Raw genomic sequence first — 12,151 nt, 5'->3', positions numbered from 1 at the left:
CCGATTGCATTTTTACAAGCCTGTCCACAGCTGCCTGGCATTGTCAAGTTTGTATTATCAAATAAAATTAATCATTTTCAGTATTTTCAGTGCGTGAGCGCCATCTATACAAGACAGGCCACGCCCCATTACCATATTGACTAAAATAATTAATATTTTAGTCACCATGGTAATGGGGCGCGAACCTGTAAGTGATAAGAGGGGAAAAGTAATTGAGATCACATTAGGAAAGTCAATGAATGATTGCCCATTCGACAGATAGTTCAAACAGTGAGGTGGCACATGCTGCCTTGGCATCATTAAAACGGACGGCACTTTGATGCCACTAACAAAGGCTGTGGAGATCTGTAAATATTTAAACTTTTTCAGACTGAATTTTGGATTAATTAATCAAAAGTCGTCTGACTTTCCCCATTAACTAAGCATCAACAAAATTATTTTTTCCCAGGCATTGGTGAGGATTCCAACTTAGGGCCACATATGCCCGCATCTATTTTCTGTACTTCTCATGTTAGTTATCATAGAAAACTTAGAAAATATGCAAAAAGTATTTTTGAACATATGTTGGATGCTTTTATCTTCTGTCAAGATAAAAAGATACTTTCTTCCAAAAATGTTAATGGAACTGAGCGGCGCCTAGTCCATGTGACCGATGAAGCATCTTCAAACAACAGGTCAGCAGTGGTTCCAGGAGTCAGACCCCACCAATCAGATGATGTATTAATTCAATTTAACTTTAACCCTTTCATGACCAGGCCCAAAAAAGGCCTAAATGTGCAGGCAACTTTTTGTGATTTTGTGCATGTGGTGGTTTAGCGACCGTAGCTTTTTTTTTTTTTATTTGTTTCACTACCAAAATAATTTTAGAGATTATTTTTTATTATTTTTTTTACTTGACACTTAAAACTTTATTAGAATGTATTTTAGAGATTTTTTTTTAGGTTTAATTTGGATTTAAGTTTAATTTGGACGAAAACCCGCTAGTTATTATTAAAAAATATATTTTTAATTATAGCTTTTTATTTCTTAAATATTAAAACTGACACAAATTAGTTATTGCAATGGGTTCCCTATTTTTTGACGACTGTTTTGATATATAACATGTATAGGCTTGAGCGAACGGGGCGACTATGGTGACCGTTTCTGTTAGCAACTGCACTTATTATTTATTTTTAAATTAGTATTTTTTTTTTGGCACACAGGCAGAGCTGATCAGAGTCTCCTTAGACCGTGCAGCTCTGCTCCTGCCCCAGACACCTCTGGCGATCACGTGACCACCGAGACTAACAGAGGAAGCGGCTCAGTTTCCTGCTCTCCCCCATGTGCTCCTGTAGTGCTGTCCTCCCACCTCAGGAGAAGACAGAAACAGTAATAAACCGCTCCTGTCTTCTCCTTGTATCACAGCCGGGACACCGCCTACTCCTGCCAGATTGCAGGAGCTTTAATCCCAGCGCTGAGATTCAAGCGCTGCCTGAACGTTTATATACATGTTATCTGCAAGGGGCATATGCAGATAGGACGTACCGTATATACTCAGTGGGCAGTCAGCAATGTCATTATACCAATATAAGGTTGTAAAATATAACAGAACAATATCATCCTACGTTTCCAATGCAGTGATAAAAATAAATAAATAAATATATATATATATATATATATATATATATATATATATATATATATATATATATATATATATATATATACACACACACACACATAGAATAAAAAGACAACAGTGCAAAGACCATAGACAAAAAATACAAAATATGTGCATATCTAAGGCTACTTTCACACTAGCGTTCGTCGGTCCGCTCGTGAGCTCCGTTTGAAGGGGCTCACGAGCGGACCCGAACGCAGCCGTCCAGCCCTGATGCAGTCTGAATGGAGCGGATCCGCTCAGACTGCATCAGTCTGGCGGCGTTCAGCCTCCGCTCCGCTCGCCTCCGCACGGACAGGCGGACAGCTGAACGCTGCTTGCAGCGTTCGGGTGTCCGCCTGGCCGTGCGGAGGCGTGCGGATCCGTGCGGATCCGCCCAGACTTACAATGTAAGTCAATGGGGACGGATCCGTTTGAAGATGCCACAATATGGCTCAATCTTCAGGTGGATCCGTCCCCCATTGACTTTAAATTCAAAGTCTGGACGGATCCGTACGAGGCTATTTTCACACTTAGCTGTTATATGCTAAAAATAATGCAGATGGATCCGTTCTGAACGGAGCCTCCATCTGCATTATTATGATCGGATCCGTTCAGAACGGATCCGATCGAACGCTAGTGTGAAAGTAGCCTAAATCTGAAGAAATTAAAGTATAGGAGTTTTCTGAACATTAATTAAGGTATACAACATATGGAGATAAACCAGGTGTACAATAGGTATTACAACCACCATATAAACACAGCGTTACAGTAACTATACTAACAAGGTGTACAGTGCACATAGACAAGAACAAACTTAAATTCTATCCCAATACAGGTTTACAGCATAAAAGGTCACGTATGGAAAGTTAAACACTCAGACGACCTTTTCAATGTCATAGTAAGGAGTCACTATAACACGCTTACCTCTTTCCTCTTGGGTAATGTCGTACGTATTCTCCGACATCATGGGCAGCCACAGCAAGGACTTGTGGGTCATCAGAGACTTCCAAAAGCTTTGTTAGGATTCTACAAAAGGATTAGAGGAGAGGTCCATTAAAGAAGTCTTCAAAAGGATCTCGTTACCGGATGTGTACATCACACATTCATCAGGTCAATATTTTCTGAGCTTTAATATACAATACAACTGGTGCACTAAGAGGGCCTGTCACCTCTCCATAACTTTTTATTTTGGTGGATACTTCTATTTCTCATAAAATAAAATCACAATTTTGGTGCATCGTTTCATAGGACTCTCTGTTGTGATGTTCCACAGTAGAAATTAATGAATAAGAAAACAACTGGCTGACGCTGTACAGTGGGTGCTGACAGTGCCGAGAAACACCACTCTGACAAGTGGAACGCTTATAAAAAAAAAGAGTTCTCAATTTATTCATATTTAGGGTTAATAGTAGGAAAATGGCACGACACAGATCTAAGAAAAGATGCTGGAATTGTTATTACTCTGATCCCTGCTGGGCCTGAACGGATGACATTACTTTCATCAGTTCAGCCACCACTGAAGCCGGCGACTGGTTGCAGCATCACATCACTGCTGCAGGCCCAGCGGGGATCAAAGCGGCGGGAATGAGACCACCAGAGTGGCAGAGCAGAACATTTTAACATTGAGCATGTTTTCATTTTCTTAAATTATACACTGCCCTCGACATGATTTTAATAAATAGTATGTGTCCATTATACTCAGAGTTATCAGCTATAGACTTGTTAAAGGGCATGTTAAGACATGCAGTGAACACATCACCTTCTGTTCTCATCATAAAATTTCACTTTTAACAAATAAAAAGGTCTACAGCTCAGAGTATGTCAGGTAACTGAAAAAAAAATATGTATTTTTATAAAAGAAGCTTAAACAGATCCTCCAGTCATTTATGATAAACCAGTTAGGGCAAGTTCACACTTCAGTTATTTGGTCAGTTATTTCCTTCAGTTATTGTGAGCCTAAGGGCTCGTTCACACGAACGTTTTTTGCGTTCCGTATACGGGCCGTTTATTGCGTTCCGAATAGGGTACCATTCATCTCAATGGGTCCGCAAAAAAACCGGAATGTACTCCGTGAGCATACCGTTTCCGTATGTCCGCAGTTCCGTTCCACTAGATTTTGAGTCTTGTCCTATTCTTGTACGCAAATCACGGTCCGTGGCTCCATTCAAGTCAATGGGTCCGCCAAAAAAAAAACGGAACACATACAGAAATGCATCCGTATGTCTTCCGCATCAGTTCCGTTTTTTGCAGAACCATCTATTGAAAAGGTTATGCCCAGCCCAATTTTTTCTATGTGATTACTGTATACTGTATAGGCCCTACAGAAAAACGGAACGGAAAAACGGAACCGAAAAGGAAACAAAAAACGGAACGGATTTGTGAAAAACGGTCCGCAAAACACTGAAAAAGCCATACGGTCGTGTGAACAAGCCCTAAACCAGGTGCAGGTCAAAAAACACAGAACAGGTGCAGATCTTTCCATTACACCTTATCGCTGCAAGGCTTCACTCCTGGTTTTGGTTAACAATAGCTGATGGAAATAACTGACCAAATCACTGAGGTGTGAACTTAGCCTTACCAGTGTAAAAGCCCAAATGCAAAACTTTTATCATATTATTAATTTTATCTTCTCCATGTTGGTAGCTTGACCATTGCCATCAGAAATAACAATAAAGGTCTGTCAGTAGCTGAGGGATCCTGCCAAAATCCAAAAAAGGTGTCTTTAGACAAGGGAAGCAGGTTATGAAAACAGGTGGTTGCACCAAGTTTAGCCCTGCGTGACCATAGCTAAAGAATCCATATTATAGATCTTCCTTCAGTTATTGGTTATTAGCATCAAAACATTGAAAATTTAGTTAAAAGGAAAAAATACAAATCTGAATGTGGTACCTTGGAACCCAACCAGAGTTCGGTAAAAGGTTCATTACAGTAGAAAATATTTTTTTCAGTTATTACCCGAAGTCTCGCGAGACTTTGCGAAGTACTTTTCGAAGTACTAACTACGGCTCATCGGAGCGAATACATTCTAAAATGTTTCATCCGAAGTCAATTCACTCATCCCAATTTATATATAATATATATAAGTTAGGGCGATATGGCCTAAAATCTATATTGCCACATAATTTTAAGCATGGGCGATATGCGATATATATCGCAATATATTATTTTCTATATTGGGGGGGGGGGGGGGGGGGTTCTAAACTTTTTTTTTTTTTTTCACTTTTTATTTAATAACTATTAGCCTCCTTAAGGGCTAGAACCCTTGTCATATTCTCCCTAATAGAGCTCTATTCACCCTAACAGAGCTCTATTAGGGTGAATAGGACTTTACACTCTCCCTGCTGCCCTGTGCTTTGTGCACACAACAGCAGGGAGCTGACCATGGCAACCAGCCTCTGATCCGCCCCCCGGCCTCTCATGTGCCCCCCAGGCTCTGATCAGCCCCCCAGAATCTCATGTGCTCCCCAGGCACTGATCAGCCCCCCAGCCCCTGATCCGCCCCCCAGCCTCTCATGTGCCCCTCAGGCCCTGATCAGCCCCCCAGCCTCTGATCTGCCCCCCAGCCTCTCCCTCTTATCAGCCCCCTCTGGTAACTCAAACCCACCCCCCCTCCCTCCCCAGTATTAATCATTGGTGGCAGTGGCCACAGGGTCCCCCTCCTCCCCCCCATCATTGGTGGCAGTGGGCAGTTCCGATCAGAGTCCCAGTGTAATGCTGGGGCTCCGATCGGTTACCATGGCAGCAAGGACGCTACTGAAGTCCTGGCTGCCATGGTATGTTAGTGAGCAGCATTATACTCACGTGCGCCGTGGCCGCCGGGCGCTCCTTCTCATAGGTCTGTGCGGCGCATTGCTAATGCTATAAGCATTAGCAATGCGCCGCACAGACAGAAGAAGGAGCGACCGGCGGCCACGGCGCACGTGAGTATAATGCTGCTCACTAACATACCATGGCAGCCAGGACTTCAGTAGCGTGACTCCTGGCTGCCATGGTAACCGATCTTGACTACCGCTCCGTGGTCATATCGCGGTCCGGCGATATGCACAAAATCCAAATTTATATTGCATATGGCCTATATCGCCCACCCCTAATATATATATATAGATAGAGAGATTATATATATATATATATATATATATATATATATATATATATACACACACACACACACATATACACACATATACACACATATACACACATATACACACACACAGTCGGGTCCATAAATATTGGGACACCGACACAATCCTAACATTTTTGGCTCTATACACCACCACAATGGATTTGAAGTTAAACAAACAAGATGTGCTTTGACTGCAGACTGTCAGCTTTAATTTGAGGGTATTTACATCCAAATCAGGTCAACAGTGTGGGAATTACAACAGTTTGCATATGTGCCTCCCACTTGTTAAGGGACCAAAAGTAATGGGACAGAATAAGAACCATAAATCAAACTTTCAATTTTTAACACTTGGTTGCAAATCCTTTGCAGTCAACTACAGCCTGAAGACTGGAACACATAGATATCACCAGACGCTGGGTTTCATCCCTGGTGATGCTCTGCCAGGCCTCTACTGCAACTGTCTTCAGTTCCTGCCTGTTCTTGGGGCATTTCCCCTTCAGTTTTGTCTTTAGAAAGTGAAATGCATGCTCAATAGGATTCAAGTCAGGTGATTGACTTGGCCATTGCAGAACATTTCACTTCTTTCCCTTAAAAAACTCTTTGGTTGCTTTTGCAGTATGCTTTGGGTCATTGTCCATCTGCACTGTGAAGCGCCGTCCGATGAGTTCTGAAGCATTTGGCTGTATAGGAGCAGATAATATTGCCCGAAACACTTCAGAATTCATCCTGCTGCTTTTGTCAGCAGTCACATCATCAATAAATACAAGAGAACCAGTTCCATTGGCAGCCATACATGGCCACGCCATGACACCACCACCACCATGCTTCACTGATGAGGTGGTATGCTTAGGATCATGAGCAGTTCCTTTCCTTCTCTATACTTTTCTCTTCCCATCAGTCTAGTACAAGTTGATCTTGGTATCATCTGTCTATAGGATGTTGTTCCAGAACTGTGAAGGCTTTTTTAGATGTCGTTTGGCAAACTCTAATCTGGCCTTCCTGTTTTTGAGGCTCCCCAATGGTTTACATCTTGTGGTGAACCCTCTGTATTCACTCTGGTGAAGTCTTCTCTTGATTGTGGACTTTAACACACATACACCTACCTCCTGGAGAGTGTTCTTGATCTGGCCAACTGTTGTGAAGGATGTTTTATTCACCAGGGAAAGAATTTTTCGGTCATCCACCACAGTTGTTTTCCATGGTCTTCCGGGTCTTTTGGTGTTGCTGAGCTCACCGTTGCATTCCTTCTTTTTAAGGATGTTCCAAAAAGTTGTTTTAGCCACGCCGAATGTTTTTGCTATCTCTCTGATGGGTTTGTTTTGTTTTTTCAGCCTAATGATGGCTTGCTTCACTGATAGTGACAGCTCTTTGGATCTCATCTTGAGAGTTGACAGCAACAGATTCCAAATGCAAATAGCACACTTGGAATGAACTCTGGAACTTTTATCTACTCATTGTAATTGGGATAATGAGGGAATAACACACACCTGGCTATGGAACAGCTGAGAAGTCAATTGTCCCATTACTTTTGGCCCCTTAACAAGTGGGAGGCACATATGCGAACTGCTGTAATTCCTACACAGTTCACCTGATTTGGATGTAAATACCCTCAAATTAAAGCCGACAGTCTGCAGTTAAAGCACATCTTTTTTGTTTCATTTCAAATCCATTGTGGTGGTGCATAGAGCCAAAAATTTTAGAATTGTGTTGATGTCCCAAGATTTATGGACCTGGCTGCATATATATATATATATATATATATATATATACACACACACACACACACACACACATATATACACACACACACACACACATATATACACACACACACAGCGAAAAATACGGAATATATATATATAGTACAGACCAAAAGTTTGGACACACCTTCTCATTCAAAGAGTTTTCTTTATTTTCATGACTATGAAAATTGTAGATTCACACTGAAGGCATCAAAACTATGAATTAACACATGTGGAATTCTATACATAACAAAAAAGTGTGAAACAACTGAAAATATGTCATATTCTAAGTTCTTCAAAGTAGCCACCTTTTGCTTTGATTACTGCTTAGCACACTCTTGGCATTCTCTTGATGAGCTTCAAGAGGTAGTCACCTGAAATGGTTTTCACTTCACAGGTGTGCCCTGTCAGGTTTAATAAGTGGGATTTCTTGCCTTATAAATGGGGTTGGGACCATCAGTTGCGTTGTGGAGAAGTCAGGTGGATATACACAGCTGATAGTCCTACTGAATAGACTGTTAGAATTTGGATTATGGCAAGAAAAAAGCAGCTAAGTAAAGAAAAACGAGTGGCCATCATTACTTTAAGGAATGAAGGTCAGTCAGTCTGAAAAATTGGGAAAACTTTCAAAGTGTCCCCAAGTGCAGTCACAAAAACCATCAAGCGCTACATAGAAACTGGCTCACATGCGGACCGCCCCAGGAAAGGAAGACCAAGAGTCACCTCTGCTGCGGAGGATAAGTTCATCCGAGTCACCAGCCTCAGAAATCGCAGGTTAACAGCAGCTCAGATTAGAGACCAGGTCAATGCCACACAGAGTTCTAGCAGCAGACATCTCTAGAACAACTGTTAAGAGGAGACTATGTGAATCAGGCCTTCATGGTAGAATATCTGCTAGGAAACCACTGCTAAGGACAGGCAACAAGCAGAAGAGACTTGTTTGGGCTAAAGAACACAAGGAATGGACATTAGACCAGTGGAAATCTGTGCTTTGGTCTGATGAGTCCAAATTTAAGATCTTTGGTTCCAACCACCGTGTCTTTGTGCGACACAGAAAAGGTGAACCGATGGACTCTACGTGCCTGGTTCCCACCGTGAAGCATGGAGGAGGAGGTGTGATGGTGTGGGGATGCTTTGCTGGTGACACTGTTGGGGATTTATTCAAAATTGAAGGCATACTGAACCAGCATGGCTACCACAGCATCTTGCAGCGGCATGCTATTCCATCCGGTTTGCTTTTAGTTGGACCATCATTTATTTTTCAACAGGACAATGACCCCAAACACACCTCCAGGCTGTGTAAGGGCTATTTGACCATGAAGGAGAGTGATGGGATGCTGCGCCAGATGAACTGGTCTCCACAGTCACCGGACCTAAACCCAATCGAGATGGTTTGGGGTGAGCTGGACCGCAGAGTGAAGGCAAAAGGGTCAACAAGTGCTAAGCATCTCTGGGAACTCCTTCAAGACATTTCAGGTGACTACCTTTTGAAGCTCATCAAGAGAATGCCAAGAGTGTGCAAAGCAGTAAATCAAAGTAAAAGGTGGCTACTTTGAAGAACCTAGAATATGACATATTTTCAGTTGTTTCACACTTTTTTGTTATGTATATAATTCCACATGTGTTAATTCATAGTTTTGATGCCTTCAGTGTGAATCTACAATTTTCATAGTCATGAAAATAAAGAAAACTCTTTGAATGAGAAGGTGTGTCCAAACTTTTGGTCTGTACTGTGTGTATATATATATATATATATATATATGTATATATATATTTATTAAATTTCTGGTCGGTGGAAATCCAACTCCTGGCAGCCCCCTGATCAGCTGTTTGAAGAGGAGGCGGCACTTGTACAAATACTGCTCCGTTCTGGAGATTACTATGCGCAAACAGCAGATTGGCAAAGGTGCTGGGAGTCAGATCCCCGCCAATTAGATATTGATAACCTATCCTGAAGATAAGTCATCAATATGTACTGGCTGCACAACCCCTTTAAGTTCTCTGCACTGAACTAATGCTTACTTCAAGAGCTCATAGTTCTTTTCATTTAGTCTTGCGGCGTTCTCTCTCCAAAACTTCTCGGATTTGTGGACTGGGCTCCATTCCAATCTTCCAGACTTCAGTTCAGAACTGTACTCATCAAACGAGCTGTAAAGGAAGGAAAAAAATTAGCCTCTTAACAGCACGGTAGCAGGTTTATACACATAATAGATACGCTTGCCAACTGGTATTGTTTATTCCACAAATTAAACAGGCCACAATATGGCATATTAATAGCACAGCTCATAATATCACAGTCAATAATAAAAAATCTATAAAGAGACAGAAACAGATGCCATGTAAATTTTATCTACAAAATAAAATAGCTTTGCTCATTCCTCTCCCAATACATATACAGGTCCTTCTCAAAAAATTAGCATATTGTGATAAAGTTCATTATTTTCTGTAATGTACTGATAAACATTAGACTTTCATATATTTTAGATTCATTACACACCAACTGAAGTAGTTCAAGCCTTTTATTGTTTTAATATTGATGATTTTGGCATACAGCTCATGAAAACCCCAAATTCCTATCTCAAAAAATTAGCATATCATGAAAAGGTTCTCTAAACAAGCTATTAACCTAATCATCTGAATCAACTAATTAACTCTAAACACCTGCAAAAGATTCCTGAGGCTTTTAAAAACTCCCAGCCTGGTTCATTACTCAAAACCGCAATCATGGGTAAGACTGCTGACCTGACTGCTGTCCAGAAGGCCATCATTGACACCCTCAAGCAAGAGGGTAAGACACAGAAAGAAATTTCTGAACGAATAGGCTGTTCCCAGAGTGCTGTATCAAGGCACCTCAGTGGGAAGTCTGTGGGAAGGAAAAAGTGTGGCAGAAAACGCTGCACAACGAGAAGAGGTGACCGGACCCTGAGGAAGATTGTGGAGCAGGACCGATTCCAGACCTTGGGGGACCTGCGGAAGCAGTGGACTGAGTCTGGAGTAGAAACATCCAGAGCCACCGTGTACAGGCGTGTGCAGGAAATGGGCTACAGGTGCCGCATTCCCCAGGTCAAGCCACTTTTGAACCAGAAACAGCGGCAGAAGTGCCTGACCTGGGCTACAGAGAAGCAGCACTGGACTGTTGCATGTCATTCGGAAATCAAGGTGCCAGAGTCTGGAGGAAGACTGGGGAGAGGGAAATGCCAAAATGCCTGAAGTCCAGTGTCAAGTACCCACAGTCAGTGATGGTCTGGGGTGCCATGTCAGCTGCTGGTGTTGGTCTACTGTGTTTTATCAAGGGCAGGGTCAATGCAGCTAGCTATCAGGAGATTTTGGAGCACTTCATGCTTCCATATGCTGAAAAGCTTTATGGAGATGAAGATTTCATTTTTCAGCACGACCTGGCACCTGCTCACAGTGCCAAAACCACTGGTAAATGGTTTACTGACCATGGTATTACTGTGCTCAATTGGCCTGCCAACTCTCCTGACCTGAACCCCATAGAGAATCTGTGGGATATTGGGAAGAGAAAGTTGAGAGACGCAAGACCCAACACTCTGGATGAGCTTAAGGCCGCTATCGAAGCATCCTGGGCCTCCATAACACCTCAGCAGTGCCACAGGCTGATTGCCTCCATGCCACGCCGCATTGAAGCAGTCATTTCTGCAAAAGGATTCCCGACCAAGTATTGAGTGCATAACTGAACATAATTATTTGAAGGTTGACTTTTTTTGTATTAAAAACACTTTTCTTTTATTGGTCGGATGAAATATGCTAATTTTTGGAGATAGGAAATTTGGGTTTTCATGAGCTGTATGCCAAAATCATCAATATTAAAACAATAAAAGGCTTGAACTACTTCAGTTGGTGTGTAATGAATCTAAAATATATGAAATTCTAATGTTTATTAGTACATTACAGAAAATAATGAACTTTATCACAAGATGCTAATTTTTTGAGAAGGACCTGTACATGCATGGCTCGCCTAAGAGTGAAGGTGTTCTCAATAGATGGGACATAATTCGATGCCATAACTCCCATGAGAACAAAGCATAAGGTATATGGAAATTCACCACGATAGATCCTCCCCCACCCCAATGTCTGCAGTTGGAAAGAGTCAGGAGTAGTGTTGGGCAAGCATGATCGGCCGAACACCAGTTTGTCTCAAGCATTGCTATGCTCGGCACATCGCGGTGATCGGCCGAATATCGCGTGTGCTCAAGCACGATGCTCGAGTCGGTGTATTTAAATTTAATTTAGCCTCTATTTCTGAAAAGTTTCTGGCGGGATTCGAACTCACAACCTTCTACAATAAAGCCCAGAATGTTAACCACTACACTATAGAGCTGCATGGCCAGTTACAATTTTATTTATTTTTTTAAATATGAGACTTCTGCTGTATACTGAATACTTACTACTGTACTCTGTAGAGCACACGAGCATCAGGAAGTGTTCTACTCGAGCACCAGAGCACACAAGCACTTTGGTACACGACCAACACTAGTCAGGAGACCACCATATACACTGGACTGTCAGCCGGTCCTGCTGAATCGATAGGTTCTGTAGTAGATGTAAGACTGGCATTTTAGACACTGGTCTTAATAAAGCCCTGCACTAGCGGTGGATCCTTCGCACTATTCGTATACA

General features: G+C 42.0%; 1 protein-coding gene across 1 annotated transcript in view; it reads right to left on the bottom strand.

The window, feature by feature from the left end:
- The window catches only part of ATP6V1H (ATPase H+ transporting V1 subunit H), a 147,802-nt gene that overhangs the window by 42,268 nt on the left and 93,383 nt on the right, over window positions 1–12,151 (bottom strand). Inside the window, exons 12-13 of the mRNA XM_044294499.1 lie at window positions 9,533–9,658; window positions 2,567–2,668 (exon numbers count right to left, since the gene is read on the bottom strand). Coding sequence (XP_044150434.1) covers window positions 2,567–2,668; window positions 9,533–9,658 — 228 coding nt within the window. The remainder of the gene's footprint in view (window positions 1–2,566; window positions 2,669–9,532; window positions 9,659–12,151) is intronic.

The sequence above is a fragment of the Bufo gargarizans genome, chromosome 5 (genome assembly GCF_014858855.1).
Source record: "Bufo gargarizans isolate SCDJY-AF-19 chromosome 5, ASM1485885v1, whole genome shotgun sequence".
Taxonomy (NCBI): Eukaryota; Metazoa; Chordata; class Amphibia; order Anura; family Bufonidae; genus Bufo; species Bufo gargarizans.
The sequence above is the reverse complement of the archived record's forward strand: the minus strand, read 5'-3'. Positions and strand labels throughout refer to the sequence as shown.